At 35.3% G+C, this 23,594-nt stretch overlaps 1 protein-coding gene across 2 annotated transcripts in view; it reads right to left on the reverse strand.

The window, feature by feature from the left end:
* Nucleotides 1-23,594, reverse strand: part of EXOC6B (exocyst complex component 6B) — a 739,232-nt gene that overhangs the window by 398,110 nt on the left and 317,528 nt on the right. For both annotated transcript variants that reach the window (XM_033175069.1, XM_033175068.1), the window contains exons 9-11: nt 2,309-2,392; nt 1,911-1,957; nt 126-246 (exon numbers count right to left, since the gene is read on the reverse strand). In XM_033175069.1, coding sequence (XP_033030960.1) covers nt 126-246; nt 1,911-1,957; nt 2,309-2,392 — 252 coding nt within the window. The remainder of the gene's footprint in view (nt 1-125; nt 247-1,910; nt 1,958-2,308; nt 2,393-23,594) is intronic.

Raw genomic sequence — 23,594 nt, forward strand, 5'->3', positions numbered from 1 at the left:
GACATACATAGTTCCAAGTGAGTGATTCCAAAGACATACATATGTTGATTTTAAAGCAGTAAAACACTGAATAGTATATAAATAATCAGCTCTAAATAACAACTTCCCTTGGGCTTCTTACATACCGAGTGGGTACGGAGTGCTGCGATGGTTTTTGAAAGTGCCATTTCCCACAGTTCATCAATGTAGGCTCTATTTACTAAGCCCTGGGTTGTATGTAAAATGTGATCTTCAACCACAAAAAAGCTAAGATTGAGGAAAAAAGAAAGCACAGCTGTCAGAAATTACAATTTTATTACTCTCTCTGGGGTTTGACAAGCATTAAGAGATACCATCAAAGGCAAAGTTAGTGGTCATTTTTTTCTTGAAGAAAGTTATTCAGTATCATAAATGAAATCAGGCTACTTGGATTAAAAATTATGTCTGTGATCATGATATCTTCATAACCACTCCTAGATAGATTAGAGTTACATTTCTATTAAATTTCTATTAAATGTTAACAATGATATCCAGTAGTTTAAAAGGGAGGAAAATGTGTGGAGGTAATGGAGGCAAATTTTGTTATATTAAGAAAATACCCAGCCATCAACACATTTCAAAAAAACAAATTTTAAAGAGATCACAAAAGCTAATATATACATCATATATATTATGTATTCTTTATATATATATATTTTAAGAATCCAACGCACAATATATCAAAATAATTCCCTTCATGTGGACTCTGTCATCAAAGTGCTGAAAAGGCATCGTATAAAGGTTTCAAAAATGCGAAGTTATGTTTGAACAATCTTCTTATGGCTTTTTGTTATTATGCATTTAAAATGTAGCTTTCGGCCGGGCACGGTGGCTCACAGCACTTTGGGAGGCCGAGACGGGCGGATCACGAGGTCAGGAGATCGAGACCATCCTGGCTAACACAGTGAAACCCCGTATCTACTAAAAATACAAAAAACTAGCCGGGCGAGGTGGCGGGCGCCTGTATGGAGGCTGAGGCAGGAGAATGGCGTAAACCCGGGAGGCGGAGCTTGCAGTGAGCTGAGATCCGGCCACTGTACTCCAGCCTGGGTGATAGAGCGAGACTCCGTCACAAAAAAAAAAAAAAAAAAAAAAAAAAAAAAAAAAAATGTAGCTTTTATTGTCTTGCCTAATGTTCATATTAATGAAAAAAAGTCTTTATTAGGGAATTTTTATGATATATTTTAATAACTAATTACATTGAAACAATTTAAATCTGAAAAAAAAAAACCTGATGAAGAATCCAAGTTATTTCCTTTTCTTTTAACTGCAAAGTCATTATTTTGCAATTAGAACAAGATGCTTGTATTGGGATGTTTATTTGGGAAATGCAATTCCGTACCACTATATATATTCTAGAAGAGGGTGGCAAACTATATAGCCTATGGGATAAACCTAGCCCACTGCCTGTTTTTATAAAGATTGTTTTATTGGTACATAGCCACGCTTATCATTTACATGTCGTCTATAGCTACTTTTGCACTGTAACAACAGAGCTAATCAGTTGTGACAGAGATCATATGGCCTACTAAGCCTAAAACATTTTACTATCTGGCCCTTTTGGGAAAAGTTTGCCAACTTTTGCTGATTATTTGGTTCCATCTACCAAAAACAAAGAAACAAAACATCAAGTGTAATAAGATTACAATTCAATGTTTTTCTCACTTTATCCAAAAAAATGCCCTCCAGCAACATAACGTTGAAACCAGCAGGATGTTCCTTTTAAATCATTAGAAAATCAAAAACAAATCTTGTCTTAAGGATTAAAAAGAGAAAATGAAAAGAACTTACTAAGGAAAACCTTATTTATTTTTCCAACACTCACAAATCTATGAATGGAAAGAGTATAAATTTCAATAAATAAATAAATATATATATATATATATACCTACCCTACTATTTGATTAAAATACTTCCTGTAGCCATCTAAAGTTTCATGCTGCAACAAAGCAAAGAAGAAGAAGTTACTGTTTCTGTTTTGTTACATTAAGACTAAGTTAAAATCTGTCACTTTATCTCTTAAGGCTCAGCTCCCTAGACGATATCTGATAAGGTAAAAATAATAATATTATCTACCAACGAAGAGAAAATACAGCAGCACACATCCAGTACTTAGAACAGTGCCTGACACACAGCAATCAATGAATAATGTTTTCTTACTGCAAGTCACATCCACCAAAAGTGGTCTCAGAATGATAGTGTATACACACACACACACACACACACAAGCATCAAAAGACATCAAGGAGGAAAAGTAAAAATGTGAGAAAAGTGAAGATGGTAATCCTACCATGTTAGATGGAGGCTGAAGTACCAAACGAGCCTGTTTTCGCCTCTGTTTTCGGTAGTAATTCTCAAATGTTTCCCGGGCACCCTGTAAAATAAAGAAAAGAAAATGGGTTGACACAATTGGACCAATTACTCTTATATTTCAAGGGAAAAGACAAGGTCCCAGGTCTGGAATTTGAGGTAGTATCACATTTCTCAAAATCTGCTATTTTAACATTGATGATAACAATAGAAAACAAAAATAACTATTACCATTTATTGAACCTGACTTACAAACCTGTAAGGGTGTATACAAAATATCCTTACAAGGAAACTACCAGAACTTAACCACCAGCACACCAAAGCTGGTTTCTGAATCAACTGTCTCAAATTCACAAGAATGAAGGGAAACCAACCTTTCCATAAGTTATGATAACAGGTAAGAAAAATGTTCCTTAAAAAAGTCACAGAACATTCCAGAAGAAAAATGTCCAGAATAAAAACCAGCTTTCAAATGAATCCTGAACAAAGAGGCAATGGGAAGCAGGGAAAAAAGCAGGAATTGAGAACAATAAATTAGTATTCCCCCTTAGGGTATAATCTAGCACAGGATTAAACCAGAAAAACAAAAAACAAAAGCATGAAGATTCTTGGTGCACAGTTCCCACTTTTAATTTAGGGTTTCTGGGCTTAAAATGAGAAGTGCTCTACAGAATAATATCTGACTCATGAGCTGTGTACTGGGTCTCCCCAAATTCACGTCCTTCATGGAACTTCAGAATGTAACCGTATTTGGAAATAGGGCCATTGTAGATGTAATTAGTTAAATTAAGATGTGATCCTATCAGTGGAGGGTGGGACTTTAATAGAGTATGTCTGGTGTCCTGAAAAGCCGAAAAGAATAGACACAGAGACACAGGGGAAAACACCATGCGATGACAGAGGCAGAGAATAGAGTGATGCAGCTGCAAGCCAGGGAACATCAGAGATTGTTGATCACCAGCAGGCGCTAGAAAAACACAACAAAAGATTCTACACAGTCTCAGAGAGAAAATGGTCCTTCCGATACCTTGATTTTGGAATTCTAGCCTCCAAAACTGGGATAGAACACATTTCTGTTGTTTTAAACCACTCAGTTTATGGGGCCTTGTGACAGCAGCTCTAGGAAACTAATACAAACTCAGCATGTTTAGATTATCACACCCCACGTATTACTGAATTCTTCTATTTTTATTTTTATTTTTTTTGAGACAGAGTCTCACTCTGTCACCAGGCTGGAGTGCAGTGGCACAATCTCGGCTCACTACAACCTCCGCCTCCTGGGTTCAAGAGATTCTCCTGCCTCAGCCTCCTGAGTAGCTGGGACTACAGGTGTGTGCCACCGCATCCAGCTAATTTTTGTATTTTTAGTAGAAAAAGGATTTCTACTAAATCCTCTTGGGCAGGATGGTCTCGATCTGTTGACCTCGTGATCCGCCCACCCCAGCCTCCCAAAGTGCTGGGATTACAGGCGTGAGCCACCACGCCCAGCCCTGAATTCTACTCTTAATCCAAAGCTTTTCTAAATAAATAAGAGTAAAAATGAAAAGAGAGAATACCAGTGGTAAAGAAAACTGACTTTGAAACCAGAGACTATTACATTTGAATAGCGACTCTGCCCCTTACTAGCTGTACAACTGCTATAAATAGCTGTATAACTTCCTACCACTATTTTAAGTTCCACTATTTAACTTTCACTAATAGGTGTGCCACGGTTTTCTCATTTGTAGAGATGCCAACATCATATGGTTGAAATGAGGATTTAGAGGAGTTATAAAGCTCTTAGAATAGTATCTCATGCAAGTGCTTATTTTAAAAATAAATAAGATAAAATCAATGATTTAAGTAAAAGCCCTGCCTACCTAAAAAAAGTATAAATGCCATGCAATACCTAGTTTAGTTTTCCTCTGCCTTCCTGAAAAATTGAAGAACTTTATTCAAGATGATTTATTTGTTACATTCCCAAACTGGTCCTAAAAAATTGGGAAAGTTGACTTAAGGTACGAAGTCATGTAAAGACACTAGTGTAGCTCAGGGGTTGGCAAACATTTTCTGTAAAGGGCAGGATAGTAAATATATGAGGGCTTGGTGGACAACTACTCAATTCTGCTGCTGTAATGCAAAAGCAGCCATAAACAAGACATAAACAAGTATGGCAGTGTTCCAGTAAAGCCTTGTTTATGGAAACAAATTATAATTTTGCACAGTTTTCACCTGTCATGAAATATTCCTTTTCTTTTGATTTTAAAAATGTAAAAACCATTTTTAGTTCACAGGCCATTCAGAAACAGGCAACACGCTGGATTTGGTTCATGGGTCACGGTATGTTGAACTCTGGTGTAGCTTAAAAACAACAGTTTTAAAGTTCTAAAGTGATTATAACTGTATACACCCGAATTTTTCCTTCCTATAAAATGAAATCGAACATTAGGAGAGCTATGCAAGGCTTTTTTTCATCCATACATTAATGAGGAGGCAAATGATTCCATTTGAGAAATAAGAGGAAACTGCTAGTTGATTTGTTAAAGTTATTCTCAACTTATCACTATTTCACAGCATAGTAGTATTATTAAATCTTAATTACATTCTGTATACACTAAAGGGCTTTTTATTTTAAGGTGAACAGCCCTAAAGGACCTTTGTTATTATAGTGTGACATTACATATTCAACATGCTTTGGAGCCAAGACACACTTACTAAAGAATTTAGAGAAAGCATTCTCTCTAATTACACCATACTACACTAATTTAATTTTTTGTTATACATGATAGAAAATACATAAGATGAAATTCTATATAAAAACCAAATCATGAACTTCTCCTTAATTCTAAACTGGGTATAGTTTTGCCTTTCAAGTATTCCTTCAATAGAATAAAAACAAAAGAAAAGACCAATTTATCTAACAGGTCTGGCTTCCCATTTACAAAAATGAGCTGGAGTTTCCTTAGTGGCTGCTAAATTCACCTTTCGTTATTCTATTCCCTCTGCCAATTTTGTCAACTCAATACTTAAAGGTGGAATTTGAGACATAGATGTTTGACCAGTCCAGTTGAGTAATTGGTGAAGTGCCTGTCTATTCACAGAGAGGTCACTAGATGAACTACAGAGGTTTCACTTAAGCTCCAAGCTCTTTCAATCATTAACATTTTTTTAAAAAGTTGCTGAAGACATAAGCAAATAGATATAAAACAATAAGTAGGCAAGTAAAACTTGGATTTTTTCTTACTTTATGTCATTAGTATTATACTGCTCCAAAAGTTATGTGTTAATACACACAATCTCACCAAAAACCAAGTCACTTAATATATACTAAGTGGTTACCATGTGATTGGCACACTGAGAACAGTACCTGTACTTACTGAATTTATAGATTACTATGGAAGACTGACAAACAAGCAATTATATTCAAATGAACTACAGAATCCTATGGATTAAAGTAGGGTGTGTGTGTGTGTGTGTGTGTGTGTGTGGTGGGTGGGGGAAGTGTCAAAGAAAGCTTCTTTAAAAAACGACATTTATGCTTCTAATTGACAAATGAGTCAGAAGAATAAGCCAGAAAGAGAGAAAGGAAAAAAAATGTTCCTGGAGGAGACAAAGAGGCTGAATGGAAAAAAAAGCATCACATATCCTAAGAATCCGAAAGAAGTTCTCCATGGCTGGAACTTGAGGTGTAACGTATAGGGCTGACAAGAGATGAGGCAGGAAAGCTTCATAAATTACGTTAAGGTATTTGTACTCTAGTGACCATAAGAATTTTAGATATTTTGGAAGTTGTACTGCAGAGAGTACAATAAAGAAAAGGAAAAATTAAAATTGAAAAGATCAGTCTCTGAGATGTATTTAGGAGGTTTAAGCTGGAACTTAATTGGATATGGGTGATAAAGAATAGGAAGGAAAGAAGGTTGACAGAAAGTTTCTAACCTGGGTAACTGGTTTGATGGTGTTTTCATCTGTGAGAGAGGGAACATAAGTAGACAGAATAAACAGTAGATCATTATTCACAGATTCTGTATTTATGAATTTGTCTACATGCTTACTCATAGTTCTTTCATAGTCATTCAACAGACATGTGCAGAGGGGTGAAAAATTTGAGTTGCCTAATCCACGTTTCCAGCTAAGGTTTAAACAAGGCAATGCTCTGCCTTCTTATTTTAGTTTTCATATTGCAAACGGATATTATTTTCATAGTCTATCCAGTGCCACATATTTGCATTTCTGCATTTTTGGTTGATGATTTTGCTGTTTAAAATGGCCCCCAACAATAGTACTTACGTGCTGTCTAGTGCTCCTAAGCTCAAGAAAACTGTGATGTGCCTTACAGAGAAAACCCACATGGTAGATAAACTCTCAGGCATGAGTATAGTGCTGTTGGCTATGAGTTCAATGTTAACGAATCAACAAGATATACTAAATAATATGTCCTTAAACAGAAACACTCATAAATCAAGGTTATGCATTCATTGGTTGATGAAAATGTGACCAGAAGCTCACAGGAAACTAAACCTGTATTTCTCCTAAAAACAATGGCTCAGTATTCGCTCACTCAGTGTTTCCAGTGACTTTATAGAACATAACTACCATGAATAATGAGAATTGACTATATTTGGGAAGATTAATAATGATGACTTCTGTACTGGGCATATTTAATTGATGACTTCCAAGTGCCAAGTGTTCGGGAACTGGCATATTTGGGTCTATAGCTCAAGAGAATCATAATCATTAGCAGAGAGATAGTAATCAAGGCCCTTAGAGAAAGGGCTCTAAGAAATGCTTGTAGAATTAAAGTACAATAGAACCTAGCAAAAAAGTCCAAAGGACACGAGCCATGAGGAAATGTATAGCTCTTTCTGATAACTCAAATATAACTTTGAACATCAACTACCTAGAAAAGACTTTTCTACTACTCGATTTAAAATGGAAAGTTTTCCCTAACACATAACCCTTTTAATTCTTTGGTTAGCACATATCTCCATCTGATATTGTTTACTGTCTGTCTCCTCTTGTTAGGATGCAAGCTCCATGAGAAAAAGTCTCAGTTTATCTTATTTATTGTTGTATTCCCAGCTCCTACAACAATGCCAGACACATAACTGGTATGCAATTTTCAATAAATGATTAAAAGTGTGAATAAATTATTAATCTACAATTTCTTATAAGCCTTTACTTTTATATTTGCCCTTCGTCTCCTACTGCAATAATAATTTACTTGTAAGTATTCCTATTCGTCTCCTCATGTAATTTTTCGATCTCCATTTATTTTTTTTAAAGTTTTTTGTTCATTTCATAGAGACAATTATTTTTAAGAATTTTCTTTTGATTCCTATAGAAAATCACTTTTAGCGTCATGTTTCCTCTGGATTTTTAGGATGATGTTCTTTAACTCTTTCTAGTCAATATATTTTCTCAGACATCATTTTGTTTTGTTGTGTTTTGTTTTCCCATTTACTCTATTTTGAATGAGAGGAGCTTTCAGGTTTGGTTTGTGGTTTGCATTTGGCCCATTCACCATTTATCTGGCTATAGATCTAACATCGTCATGGAAGTGGCAACTTATAGGTTGATGTGCCCAGGTCCAAAGACATGCCAAAGGCAATCTACAAATTGATTTTAGCATCCAGCAAGCAACTGGCCTATAAAATATGAGCAAATATTCTCCTACCACGCAGTTCCCAGTGTTTAATAATCTGAATTTCTTAAACTGAATAAAAACAGAGTAATACAGGATCTTCATATATGTGCTCTTGTATGGCACTATTATTTTGAATATTCTCCAGCACAGGATGAACTGTACAGCCATCAGCAGTACCCCAATTCCCCAATTCCCCTTATCCCACACTCTGAGAGCCTTAAAAATGGGAAATCCATGCACCACAAGGGTTTCCAACTGCTGTGGTCTGAATGTGTCCCCTACAATTAACATGTTGAAACTTAACCACCAACATAGTAATAAAAGATGTGGCCTTTAAGAGGTGATTAAGTGATGAGGGTAGGGCCCCCATGAATGGAATTGGGCCCCTACAAAAGAGTTTGAGGGAGTGGGTTTGCACCCACCCATCTCTTCTGCCATGTGGGCGGAAGAGTTCCTCCCCTTCATTCCCTCCCTCTGGAGGATAAGGCAGTAAGTTGTCATCTGGAAGTAAACAGCAGCCTTCACCAGACAAAAGAACTGTTATTGTCTTGATCTTGGACTTCTCAGCCTCCAGAACCCTAAGAAATAAGTCTCTATTGTTTATAAATTACCCAATCTGTGGAATTTTGTTATAGCAGCACAAATGGACTAAGACGCTGGCTAACGTACTTATACATTCAGGATCCTATTTTCAAGCTAGAAGGCATACCGTGGGAAAGGTATAAAATATCTTCTGACTTACAATTTTCTCTGTTTATAACAGCAAATCACATCACCTAACAGCTAGATTTCTCAATCCATTCAATTGGCCCAACAGAGAAAATTTTACTTAAATTCAGAGAAAATGTTAATCATCAGCCTTACTTATGAATGGTGTTACTTTTCAGATTTTTATGCATCTAAAGTATTTTGGTAAGAGTTAAGAAAGACAGACATAGAAGGCAAGCAAGGCTTTGTTTAACTTTTTTTTTCTTTTTTAGATGGAGTCTCACTCTGTCACCCAGGCTGGAGTGCAGTGGTGGGATCTCGGCTCACTGCAACCTCTGCCTCCCGGGTTCAAGCGATTCTCCTGCCTCATCCTCCCATGTAGCTGGGACGACAGGTGCATGCCACCACACCCGGCTAACTTTTTGTATTTTCAGTAGAGACGGGGTTTCACCATGTTAGCCAGGATGGTCTCAATCTCGTGACTTTGTGATCCACCTGCCTCGGCCTCCCAAAGTGCTGGGATTACAGGCGTAAGCCACTGCGTCCAGCCAGTTTAATGTTTTTTATATTGAATACATATATACCATCTGAAATTTAACCTAAAGACTGTAATATTATAAAGAAATATCCACAACAATTTTTTTAACATTTAGTTAAAAAGAAGCTATATAAGAAGGGCTAAATAATCACAGCACATATCCTATATTTACTTAATGGCCAAACAAGAGAAAAAAAATATTCCCCAAGCCCTGTTAAGCTCTTCTTCAATTCACTGGGTACTTGATTTACTGAATTCATATTTCATTTAAATATTTAATATTATATCACACCCTATGTACTACCTGGGGAAGGGCGCAAATGGTCAAATGCTCCAAAAGCCATTGCTATTCCCAAAGTCTAATAATTAATCCTAGCACCGGGTTTTATCAAAAATAACATACTTCTCAGGCAACGTTGGAAATAGTTTCCTTTTCTTAACCTTTTGTTTATAGCTGTGTTTTCTACATTGTTTATCTCTTTTTAAGTTATTATTAATTACAAAAGTAAAATATGTGACTTGTAGAAAAACTAGATAACACAAATTGGGCAAGGAGAAAAAATGAAAGCCATTCATGATCTCATAATACTTACTTTTTGATGTACTCCCTATTCGATACATTTTCTCAGATCTCGTTTTGTTTTATATTGTTTTGTTTTCCCAACTCTATTTTAAGCAAGACGACCTCTTTGCAGATCATACTTTCTTTCAGACTTTGCTTGCGGTTTGCATTTAGCCCATTCACTAAGATCTAGTATCCTTACAGATTTTGCCCTATTCTAAATAGATAGATATTTCACATATAATGAACATATACACACATATAAATAGGGTCATATTGTATATACTCTTTTCATTGAACTTTGCATACAAAAATCTTTTCTCCAGCAACATAATTTAGCATGATCCACTTTTACTCCACAACAGTGTTCCAGCTCCTTTTCTTCAAACTCATGCTACAAACTGTCACCTTACAAATGCTGGAACTAACATGAGCTCTGAATAAATGTTTAAAAATAAAAATAAAAAACAAGTGACAACCTTGAATTCTTCTCCATGTGTCCAGACACTTGTCTAGATAAAAACATAGGAAACAAAAACAATATTACCACTCAGTATGGGCAAATGAATAAGGCTTTTTGTTTTTGCACATTAAAGTAGTAAAATGTAATACTAATAAAACTCAAAGCTGAATTTTAGCTGCTGTAGGTTACAAATGTACACCAGTAATCAAGTAAGTCTGAATCACATGATCCCATTCTTGGGCGAGAAAGAGACGGCAAGATGAAACACCTTTCCAAGGGATTTCCTTTTCTTCATGAAATGTGACAACATTCATCATATACACAGACATTCAGAACATTTCAAACCATTATTGAGCTCCATGCCTCTAAACATTAGTGGCATCTTACATTCTTATTTTTGCAGGGAAAAAAAACTTATACTGAGAAATACTACTTCATATAGGTAATATGTCTACACAGCAGGCAGAAAGGGACAGACCTTATATTCTCTTCATTAAGATTTACTATGCCATTATCTGGCTAAACAGCTCTTTATCTACCAGGTCTTTCCTGGTAGATACTGGTATGGGGTCTATTGGAGAGTGGGTTGAGTTCTTCACATCTGTCACAATGACAGAAAATTAACTCTTGGATTGAGAAGCAACTAAGGACAACCACACAAAGAACAAGGGAAGGGAAAGGAAGAAAGGAAGCACACACCATTGTTCTTCCACCTCTGCCTACAGGAAGCAATATTTCCACCAGGTCTTGGGGAAAGCCTGTAATTTCACCACCCTGACTGCAGCTGGAACTCCCTTTTAACTTTCACGGCATCCAAGTGAAGACAGGTTTATACAGAGTTTAAAAAAAAAAAAAAAAAAAAACTGAAAGGACCATTTTAATTTGCTTCCATGTGAAAAGGGGAGTACTTTTCATAGAGCCCCATAATGATGTTCAGCGGGATATTACACTTCACCATATGGCTAATTTGCACAGCAGGCTCAAAGCAGGATTTTCTTTCATTAGAACTGCCCTAAAGATCAGACTACAAAAATATGTGAAAAGAACAAACCCAAAATGCCCCCTATTGCTTAAATCTAGAAACACTGAATTCCCAGATGTAATAGCCAATTCACAGCGTTCCCATGACAAGGTCATTCCAGAGTCATGGTGGTATGTGTCACAGCTCCATTTATATGTATTAGGGCTTTGAAAAATGTCTAAACCACAAGTTTACCTATGTAATAAACCTGCATGTGTACCCCAGACCTGAAAATAAAAATTTAAAAAACTTAACTGTATGTTTTAAAATAATTTTAAAAGTGTAACTGGATTGTTTGCAACTTGATGAATAAATGCTTGAAAGAATGGATACCCCATTCTTCATAATGTGCTTATTTCACATGGCAAATAAATATTTCACTTATTTCACCTATATCAAAACATCTCCTGTACCCCATAAATATATACACATAGTATATACCCACAAAAGTTAAAAAGAAAAACGTCTAAACTTCAAGAGCCACAACAATGTCAAAACACCTCACAAAAAAACTGTATATGGAGAAAGGATACTTGCTTTGATAGATAATTTATCATTAAAAATATCATTACTTCCAAAGGCCTCAATTCTTGTTATCACTCAATTAGCCTACAGAATTAATCTACATAAACTTGTGACCCTTATTTGAAGAGAGTAGAGGCAGTCTGATGTTCTAACAGAGCCCTGTTTATTTTTAAGGTTCCCTTATAACGTATGTTTGTCTTGGCATTTCCTCCTGCTGCTATATCCCAAGAATGAGCCATAGGAGAGCATCCCCTCTGGGAACCAACAGAGTCTGTAGAATTTTAAAAAAAGAAAAGAAAGAAATCTGATGTTTGATGATTATGGAGTAGTTGAGTCTGTGCTTTTGAAGAAAGTAAACATTATGATTAACAATCTTGGCCTTTGTAATTAGCTTCCCCTTTCCAAGACAGAGTGTTAATTTATTAAATATTTTAACAAAGAGTCTTTTATTATCAGATCCAGTTTGGCTGGCTCCTTTCATAGCATTACCAATTACAACCAATAAAGCTTTAATTGATGACTACTTTTTATAACCTTTGACCCAAGATGATAAACAGTTGTGCCTTACAAGCGAAAGGGTAAACCTCAAAGGGAATGGTTCTTAATCATACTTAGCAAACCAAACTGCTTAAAATTACAACTTACCTACCTGGCTAGAACAACAACAACAACAAATGCAGACTTCCTCAATGATGAAGGTTAATTCATTAGAAAAAAATTTGAATTTCACTTTTAAGATAAGTATCCCTTTTGTTAGGGAAACCCTAACCTGAATTATCTGCATATAATTGTGTACCTTAATGGGCTAATTATTCAAAGAATATGATCTAATCAATTTGTAGACAAGAACATTTTTAATATAAAACAAATAAGATGCAAGTTATTTTACTATTTAAAAAGAATCATTAAGATTAAAATTACATCGCCCTACCACTCCCAAATCCCATCATTTTCTTCAGTGGTCCCTAACATACCAGTTACAACTAAGGGTATGTGAGAACAGAAATAAACCAAATTATTTGCCAAAAAATAGGACACCAAAAATTCTTAACTGAGGGTCTGCATATGATGAGAAAGGAGAGTCATTGCTTTTATTACCATGAACAAAATGGGGTTTTTCTACATTTTCTCCAAAGAACTATTCCAAAAGTTGGTAGTTTAAAGTTATTATTCATATACCCAATTTCACACTTGCCAATTTTTAAGTCTTTTCTGACCTAACTTACACTTGTCAATCTTCTAAATTGCTAAGGTAATTCACAGTTTGGAAGTTTAAAATTTTCCAGACAAATAACTTAATCTGTTTCATGTTGCCAAAAGGAATAGAGCCTCTGAAACAATTTCTAAGGAGCTAATAGGAAAATGTGGCATTTAAAAATGTAAATTAAAATAATACCAACATGTTACAGATGAAGGCAGTGAGAGATTGCTAACAGTTCTCATAATGGAAAATACTGGCTTAAACAGAAGGTACAGTATAAGATTTTATATATACACAAAAAAAACTAGGCACATAGCTTCTAAGCAACTTCCCATGTATATAAGGAAGTCAATGCCAGGAAAAGCACAAAATCTGAGACTCAAAGTACTTTATAAACTGAGAGCTATACACATTATTTTTATGATATATAAATGTATGTAATGGATATTTTATTAAAGACACATGGCTTCTTCCAGCATCTCAAAATCACATTTGCTACACATACACAGACAAAAATAGCCTTTTATATAGTTAAGTGAGGGTTGGAGAAAACTCGTGTAAATAATCTATGCCTTCAGCCCCATCATTAACAGAAACTGTACAGAAACTGACCAATTTAGAATCTAAGAATAAATAAATCTGTCATACTAAACTTCAGATGTTCAGAAAAAGAGACAGAATATGTAAAAACAGATAAAGTGGATAAATATTAGATCTACATCTGGTAAATAATTTAAGAATACAGGTGAAGGGAAACAAGCAAACTAAAAGCTGAATAAAATTTGCTTCATCACCAATTTTTATTCAGATTTTTCATTATAAGAGAATTAATTATAGATCCACATGTAGTTATAGGAAATAACAAAGACAGACACCAGGTGCACTCTATCCAGTCCCCCAAATTTAAACATCTTAGGAAACTATATTGTGTACAATATTCACATCCAGGAAATTGGTATTGATAGAGTCAAGACGCCCATTTCCAACTACAAGGATCCCTCAAGTTGTCTTTTTCTAGCCAAATCCACTGCTCTCCATCTCTACTTCCTACTTCACTGCTAAGAACCACTAACCTCTTCTCAATTTCTATATAATTTCCATATTCATTTCTATGTAATATATAATTCTGTCATTTTAAGAATGTTACAAAAATGAAATTAATGGGGTATCCATCCTTTCAAGCATTTATTCATTGAGTTGCAAACAATCCAGTTACACTTTTTAAGTTATTTTAACACACAGTTAAGTTTTTTAGGAGTATGGAAAGGAGTATGTAATCTTTTTTGATTAGGTTATTTCACTCAGCATAAATCTCTAGAGATTTATCCAGTTTGTTACACATATCAATAGTTCTTTCCTTTATATTGCTGAGTAGTATTCTATTACATAAATGTACCACAGGTATTTAACAATTCACCTGTTAAAGAACATCTAGGTTGTTTTCCAGTTTGGGGCCATTATAAATGAAGCTATTATAAACACTCCTGTATAGTTTTCTGCCTGAAATCTACTTATTTTCATATCATTTATTTTTATTTCTCTGGGACAAATGCCCAGGAGTGCAACTGCAGGGTCATATGGAAGTTGTTGCTTAATTTCTCAAGAAATTGCCAAATTGTTTTCCAGAGTGACTATGCCATTTTACATTTTACTATTTTATATTCTTACCAGCAACCTCACGAGCATTAGATGTCACTATTCTGATAGCAGGGTAGTGACTTTAAGTTTAATTCCTCTAACGACTAATGATGTTGAGTATCTTCTCATGTGCTTATATGCCATCAGTATATCTGCCTTGGTGAATTGTTTCTTCACGTCTTTTGCTCATTTGCCTACTTGCATTGTTTCTTTTGTTTTTTGTTTGTTTGTTTTACTGATGAGTTCTTTTTAAGTATTTATATATGCTAGATAAATAAGGACTTATTTCCTGGATGTGTGGATTGCAAATATTTTCTCCCACTCCACTGTATCTTTTATCCTCAGCAGAGTCTTCTGTAGAGTGAAAGTGTTTAATTTTGATGAGGTCCAGCCAACCAATTTTTTTCTTTTACACTGAAAGAAAATTAGTACTTTTGGAGGGAAATTTAAGAACTCTGCCTAAGCTTAGATGCTAAAGATTTTCCCCTATTTTTTCTAAATGGTTTGAAGTTTGTATAGTTTTGCATTTAAGTTCATAATCCATTTTGCATAAAATGTAATAATAATTTTTGCATAAAATGGGAGGTTAGCTCTATGTTCTCTCTCATGCTCACTCTCGCTCTCTCTTTGGTCTATGGCTGTTCAATTGTTCTGACACTATGTGTTGAATTATTTTTGTCAAATATTTTTGTGAATCTATTTCTGGGTTCTCTATTCTGTCCCACTCATCTAACAGTCTAGCCTCTCCCAATACCATGCCATCTTGATTGCTGTAGCTATATAACAGGTCTTGAAATTATATGAGTTAATTTCTCCAATTTATTCTCTTTAAAATTTGTCTTAGCTATTCTAGTTATTTTGCCTTTCGATACAAATTTTAGAATAATCTTGTTTGTATCTACAAAAATCCTGCTCGAAATGTATAGGAATTTCATTAAATCTTTGTAAAAACCTGGGAAAAGTTGGTATCTTTACTGTGTTGAGTCTTCCAGTCCACAAACACAGTATGTCTCTCCATCTATTTACATATATGATTTTATCCATCAGCATTTAGTAGTTGTCAGCATACAAATTCTGTAGATTTTTCTTAGATTTAAACTAAGTATTTCTTTTTGTTAAGCAATCATAAATAATACCACATTTAAAATTTTTGTATCTACATACTCCTTGTGAGTATACAGAAGAACAACTGATTGATATATGTTATCTTATATCCTGCTACCTTGCTGAACTCACTTACTAGTACTAGGTGGTTCACTTAGTAGTCCTAGTACTGGATTCTTGAGGATTTTCAATATAGACAATCATCAGGTTATTTGCAAATAACACAGTTGTATTTCTTCCTTTCCACTTTGCATGCCCTTTATCTCCTTTCCTTACGCTAATGCACTGGATAAAACTTCCAGCACTATATGGAATAAAAGTTGTGAGAGCAGATATTTTTGATTTGCTCCTAATTTTAGGGGGAAACCATCTGGACTTTCACCCCTAAATATAAAGCTAGCTACAGGGTTTTGACATATGTTTTTTATCCAGCTGAAGAAGTTTTGTTGTTGTTTTCACATCATGAATGTGTTTTGGATTTTGTCAAATGCTTTTTCTGCATCAAATGATATGATCATGTGATTTTCTTCTTTACACATCCCTGAACTAAACCTGACTGGGTCATATATTCATTTTATACATTACTGTAATCTACTTAAGATTTTGTTTTAAAATTTTTGCATCTATATTTATGATGAATATTAATCTGTAGCTTCCTTTTCTATATTAATTTTTTCTGGCTTTACCTTAAGGGTACGAATTTCATAAAACGAATCGGAAAGCGTACCCTCCATTTCTGATTTCTGTAACAACTGGTGTTAATTCTTCTATAAATGTTTGGTAGCATTCTCCAGTGAACCCACCTGAGCCTGAAGATTTTAGAAAGAAGTTTCTTTGGTTTGTTTGTTTGTTTGTTTGTTTGTTTTTAGAGATGGGGTCTCGCTATGTTGCCAAGGCTGGTCTCAAACTCCTGGGCTCAAACGATCCTCCCACCTCAGCCTCCCAAAGTGCTGGGATCACAGTTGTGTGCCACTGTGCCCAGTCCTAGAGGGAAGTTTTTAAATTATTAATTAAATTTCCTTCATAGTCATCGGGTTATTCAAATTATCCATTTCATATTGGGTGAATTGTGGTAGTCTATGTTTCTCAGAGAATTAACCAATGCCTTTTACTCTGTCAAGTTTATGTATATAGAGTTGTTCATAGTGTTCTCTTATTATCCTTATCAATAGTGTCTCTATAGATATTCCCTGTTTTAGTTTTATGCCTAATATCAATAATCTGTTTATTCTTTCCTTTTCTTTGTCAGTCATGTCGGAGGTCTGTCCATTTTATAAATCTTTTAAAGAGAAAAATCTATTTCACTGATTTTCTCTATTGTTTCTTGCTTTCAGTTTCAATGATTTTGGCTCTTATTATTCTTTCATTCATTCTACTTGCCTTGGGATTATTTTGCCTTTCTTTTCCTAGGTTTTAGATGACAGCTTACATTATTCATTTGAGACTTCTGCTCTTTTCCAGTGTAAACAATTTAGTGCTATAAATTTCATTCCCAACACTGTGTGCCACAGATCTTCATTTTCATTCAGTTCAATATACAATTTGATTTCCTTTGAGACTTCCTCTTAGACCCAGGCATTATATGTGTGTATTATGTAGTTTCAGAGGTTTTGGAGATTTTCCTTTTATAGTTGTGTTACTAATTTCTAGTCTGATTCCATTGAGGTCTCCATGTGATTTCAAAATTTGTTGAGGTCTGTTTGCCCAGGGTATGCTCTGACTTAATATGTTTTATGGATGCTTGAAAAGAATGAATATTCTACTGACGTTGTGTACAGTGTTCTATAAAAGTCAGTTTATCATCTTATTGGTTGATGATGTTGTTTTTTCTGTAAACTTACTGAAATCCTGACCAGTCATTTTATCAATTTTTGAAGTTTTGAATTCTGAAGTCTTCAACTGTAATAGTGATTCATCCGTTTATCCTTTCTATTTTATTAGCTTTTACTTCACATATTTTGCAGTTTTGTTGTTTGGGGCATAATCATTATCATTTAGGGTTATGTAAATTCTTGATGGATTGACCCTTTTACCATTATATAATAAACCTCATCTCTGGTAATTTTCTTTCCTCTGATGTCTACTTCATTTCATATTAATAGAGATTATTCTGCTTTTCTTTGATCAATGTTTGCATGTTGCATTTTTCCCTTCCTTTTTACTTTCAACCTGCCTATATCATTATATTTAAAGTGATTTTTCTATAGACAATATTTCTTAATCATTTTATCAATACCTGCCTTTTATTGATATATTTAGATAATTTACATTCAATACAATTATCCACATGTTAGAACTTACGTTTCTCAGGTTTTTTTGTTGTTGTTTTATGTTCATTTTCCTTGTTTTTATTTTTCTTGCCTTCCTATAGGTTCCCTGAATAACCATTTTTTTAGAGTTCCATTTTTATTTAATTGTAGTGTTTTCAAGTGTATCTATTTACACATTTCTTAGTGGTTAATGTAGATATCACATTATATATACATAATTTACCAAAGGACACTGGTGTTTCCATTTTACCAGTTCCAGAGTAGAGTAGAAACCTTACTTCCCTTTACATCTCTATCCTCCTCCATTTATAATACAATTGTCTTAAATATTTTCTCTGCATACTGTCAGAACCAAATCAGAAAGTACTGGCAAATCAAAATGTCATTTATAGAACACTCTTAACAACTGTAAAATATACATTATTTTCAAGTGCATACTGAACATTTACCAAATTATACTGTATGCTAGACCATTAAGAAAATCTCCTTAAGTTTCAAAGTGTTAAAATATACAGGGTATTTTATCTGACTTCAATGGAAATCCAGAAATCCTCGACAAAATGATAGCGAGTAAAAGCAGAAAAGTATCTAGGTCCATTTAAAAGAGTTGTGTAAGAATGCCAGAGCAGGCCATGCACGGTGACTCACACCTGTAATCCCAGCACTTTGGGAGGCCAAGGTGGGTAGATCACGAGGTCAGGAGTTCAAAACAAGCCTGGTCAACATGGTGAAACCCCGTTTCTACTAAAAATACAAAACTTAGCCAGGTGTGGTGGCGGGCTCCTGTAATCCCAGCTACTCAGGAGGGCTGAGGCAGGAGAATCGCTTGAACCCAGGAGGTGGAGGTTGCAGTGAGCCAAGATCATGCCATTGCACTCCAGCCTGGATGACAAGAGCAAGACTCCTACTCAAAAAAAAAAATTTAAAATAAAAAAAAAAAAAGAATGCCTTAGCAGCTTGATTTGCTATAAGCTCCAAAGTGGGAACAGCCCAATGTTTTTCATATTCATAAACTGGAGTATCACCCCAGGATCAAAAGGGAAAATACTGATAAATGCAACAACATGCATGAATTTCAAAACACATGTATCAGACAAAAAAAGTCTTAATAAATAAAACATAAACATTCTATGCATATACAAAAAGGAAATGAATGGCCTCTAAACATTAGAAAAAATGTCCACAATGAATAGTGATTTCGAAAATGCAAGTGAAATTAACAATGTGCCATTTTTTCCCTACCAAATTAGCAAAAGAAAACAACACAACACCCAGTATTGTTGAGAGTATGGTAAAACTGTACACTAAAATTATTTTTCTAAGGAATGCAAAGTTTTTACTTTTCTGAGTGGCTAGTAGGTATCAGAAAACTTTAAGTGAATACTTCCTTTAATTCAATTTAATAATTTTACCTAAAATGATAATCAGATAAGTGAGGGCAAAAGTAAGGCCAGGCGTGGTGGCTCAGGCCTGTAATCCCAGCACTTTGGGAGGCTGAGGTGGGTGGATCACAAGGTCAGGAGTTCAAGACCAGCCTGACCAACATGGTGAAACCCCATCTCCACTAAAAATACAAAATTAGCTGGGTGTGGTGGCGCACGCCTGTAATATCAGCTACTCCGAAGGCTGAGGCAGGGGAATTGCTTGAACTCAGGAGGTGGAGGTTGCAGTGAGCTGATATCGTGCCACTGTACTCCAGCCTAGGTGACAGAGCGAGACTCTGTCTCAAAAAACAACAACAACAACAACAAAAAACAATGTTTTTGGCTCCGGCATCTGCCATTTGAGACTACAGACACAGTAGCTATCAAGTACACAACTCTGGGATAACAATATGGGACGACTTCAGGCATCAGAAGACATCCTACACAGTAGATATAATTTACCTAAAATTATTCCTAAATTTCAACAAAAGTTATTTTGAAACAGTCAAGTATCTGAAGGTCTCCCTTAAGACAGTACTAAAGCTATGCCTGGAAAGAGGGGAAATTTTTGCTCTTTTCTGAATGGGAGGACCCAAATGCTGCCTGATCCTGGAACAAACTGCACAATAACCTGGCATTATGAAGGGCTATTTGGCAATTCAATGAAGGATGATCTACCCTAAGACTCGTCCAGAATGAGCTTGGCTCTGCCTAACTTAAACCTGGCAGTGATCCTTTCAAAACAGCAGTATTAGCGCCTGCCCCTTCCCTCCTGATTTTCCCGAGCAAGTCAGGTCTACAGTGAAGAGCAGAGAGCACAGGATAATTTCTCATTAAAAATAAATCCTTAGGAAGAACTTTAGAGAACTGTCTCAGCAAGGCTGAAATTTTACATCGCAGTTGCAGGACTCTGACAGGCCCAAAGGGACCTTGTATGACGACACTAACACATTATTAGAGTTTCTCATAAGGCAACACTCCCAATCTTTGAAGCAAACTGTTAAACATATTTGCCCATCATCTCTCACTACCCAGTCATTTTTCTAAGCCAAAACCAATGTGGTTTATATGACTGTCTTTCTCCAGGTCCTTGTATCTGATTTCCAAGTTTTTGCCAATATTAGAAGGTAGGGCATGACTATAATTTTTAGTGTAGTTTTTCCAGAAACTACCAAGAACATTACTTCAATTAAATATTGTATAGGCCGGGGGCGGTGGCTCAAGCCTGTAATCCCAGCACTTTGAGAGGCCGAGACGGGCGGATCACGAGATCAGGAGATCGAGACCATCCTGGCTAACCCGGTGAAACCCTGTCTCTAATACAAAATACAACAACAAAAAAAAAAAACTAGCCGGGCGAGGTGATGGGCGCCTGTAGTCCCAGCTACTCGGGAGGCTGAGGCAGGAGAATGGTGTAAACCTGGGAGGCGGAGCTTGCAGTGAGCTGAGATCCGGCCACTGCACTCCAGTCTGGGCGACAGAGTGAGACTCCATCTCAAATAAATAAATAAATAAATAAATATTGTATAAACAGCTCTTTCTCCTCACACTTCAAATACCAAAATTAATGAAAAAACAATGCCAATGTATTTATTTTTTAATAACACCTTCAGAATGTATCATTTTAGAAAAAGTCTTTGTCTTAACTGCACAGTATTTGCCCCTGTAACAGAAACATCAATGATACTATAAATTCAAAGGAGGTTTCGAATATGACTCATAAGAACAGGCTTTGATCCAAGTTTTGCCAATCACTATCTCTGTGATCCACTGAGCAGATAAATTAATCTCACTGAACCTCAATTCCCTTAACTATCAAGTGAATATTAGATATTCACTATAAAACCTGTGTATCTCAGACTGGTAGAGTGAGACTCAATGAGATAAAGTATGTATGAAAGTGCTGTGGGAAAATAACAAAGCTCCTAAATTTGAAAGGATTCAGCAGTGTGGGATGTTGACTATAAAACAGCTTAGGGCTATAACTATGTAGGGTCAAATCAAAAAAAAAAATGACAAAAATTATTCTTCCTTCTAATAAGCACGTCATAACTTTGGTTATTTTCTAGTTTTTTACTTTCAAGAACTGCTTGAGGAGGAGATAGATACAGCACTAAAAATTAACCTATATCCTCAGTGCTTGCCATGCTCATAAAGAATATTTCACAAAGGCCACAGGGGACAAGTATTTTGAATTATATTGAAAAAAAAAAGTAGAAAAGTGAAATAATCTATGTTTCAGGTTTAAAAGGCATACAGTTAAAACTTAAGATGGTATGTTTTAACTTTACACTTCATAAAAGTAAATTTTACCTAACAGGCTTGATTGAGGTAACGGCTGGATTTAAGGTTTGTGGAAGCAGAAGAGGCAACTTTATGCATGCTTAAGAATAAATTCTTACTACAAAGAATCAATATACATTAAAGATTCATCATACCTGGTATGTACTAGGTAGGCATAGTGGTAGCTAAGAGTTTATAAAAAAACAATGTAATTATCTCATTTATTCTTCTCTACAACTCTTTATGTTGCAATTGCTGTCACTATAAGAAAACTGAAAGCCAAAGTTACAAAGATTACTGAGAACAACGCAATTGTTTTCTGATATTATCTCATGTTATTTCTACTATATTATTCTTTTCTATGCAGTTTTTTCTGCTTAGTCTCATAGTCTCCACTTCCAGACAAGTGTAGCTTTTGGTTTCTTTTCTTCAGGAATGGATGAAAGTTTCCTTCTAAAACTCTCCCCTCCCTCAAATCACACTTTTAAGACTAAGTCACACTAAACTTCAGGCCTAAAGTGGTTTCAGGAAACCTCCATCAAAACTATTCCAAGGAAAGAATGTGTTTCCCATCAACTAGAGATAAAAAGCTTAAAATGCAAATACTAAACTTGTTAATCAGATCATATACATCTCTTCGCCTATTTTAATACATACTCTTCAAGAACAAGAAACTCCTCAATACCATTCAAGTTTTTAGCAAGGAACTCTTTTTTTAGGCAAGGAATCCCTAGATGTACCTCTTCAGAGTCTATTTTGCTACTTGGTTTGAAACCCACAGGCACAGAATAAAATGTACCTGCAACAAATATTTACGAAATGAATAAAGTATGGTTCTATTAAAGCACTACTTAGTTTTTTGTTGTTGTTGTTGTTTTCTGTGGAAAGACTGAACTTCAAAGAATGTGTAGTGACTAAGAATTCACATTAGGGATATTAGAGGGGTACATACTCCATGCTATAAGCACCAAGTCTTTTCATATTGGTTCCCTATAATGGGTAAGGAAAACCACTTTGTGTGTAGCCTGACATGTGCATTAATGGCCTTAAAAAGAATTGCTGGTTTTCAAGTTGCACAGAAGGAAGATAAGAAATACACAAAATCAGGCCGGGTGTGGTGGCTCACGCCTATAATCCAAGCACTTTGGGAGGCTGAGGCGGGTGGATCACCTGAGGTCAAGAGTTCGAGACCAGCCTGATCAACATAGAGAAACTCTGTCTCTACCAAAAATACAAAATTAGCCGGGTTTGGTGGTGCATGCCTGTAATCCCAGCTACTAGGGAGGTTGAGGCAGGACAATCACTTGCACCCAGGAGGTAGAGGTTGTGGTGAGCCAAGATCAAGCCATTGCACTCCAGCCTGGGCAACAAGAGCAAACTTCTGTCTCCAAAAAAAAATTATATACAAAATCTTCCACCAGTGTTTCATGGAAATTCTGTCAAGATGTTCAAGCTAAAAGTAGCGTTATAGGAAAATCCCAGTGACAGCTTTTTGACAAATATGAATGGGATATCTCTGATAATATGACACGCAAGCACAAACAGTTTAAAGCATTTTATTAACTTTTTATAGGGAATCACATACAAAGAATTGATTTTAAAATGTTCCCTCAGTCCAGGATACATTGCTGATGCATGCAGTCTTGTTATTTTTAAATTTGTTCTCATTCATGTCCCATTTCCAATCCCATTCCCCTCATTAGTACAGGTACCCATTTGAGAATATAAGATATGTCATTCAAGTCAACATTTTATACTTATTTCTATTAAAATATGCTTTTAAAATAAACATGTATAGTATTATTGAGTTTGTTTTAATTTATATAAATGACATGGTACTATCAACTGTATTATTTCTTACTTTGATCCCCCAGCATAGTATTTCTGAAATCTATATGTATAT

The sequence above is a fragment of the Trachypithecus francoisi genome, unplaced genomic scaffold (assembly GCF_009764315.1).
Source record: "Trachypithecus francoisi isolate TF-2019V2 unplaced genomic scaffold, Tfra_2.0 Lachesis_group17, whole genome shotgun sequence".
Lineage (NCBI taxonomy): Eukaryota > Metazoa > Chordata > Mammalia > Primates > Cercopithecidae > Trachypithecus > Trachypithecus francoisi.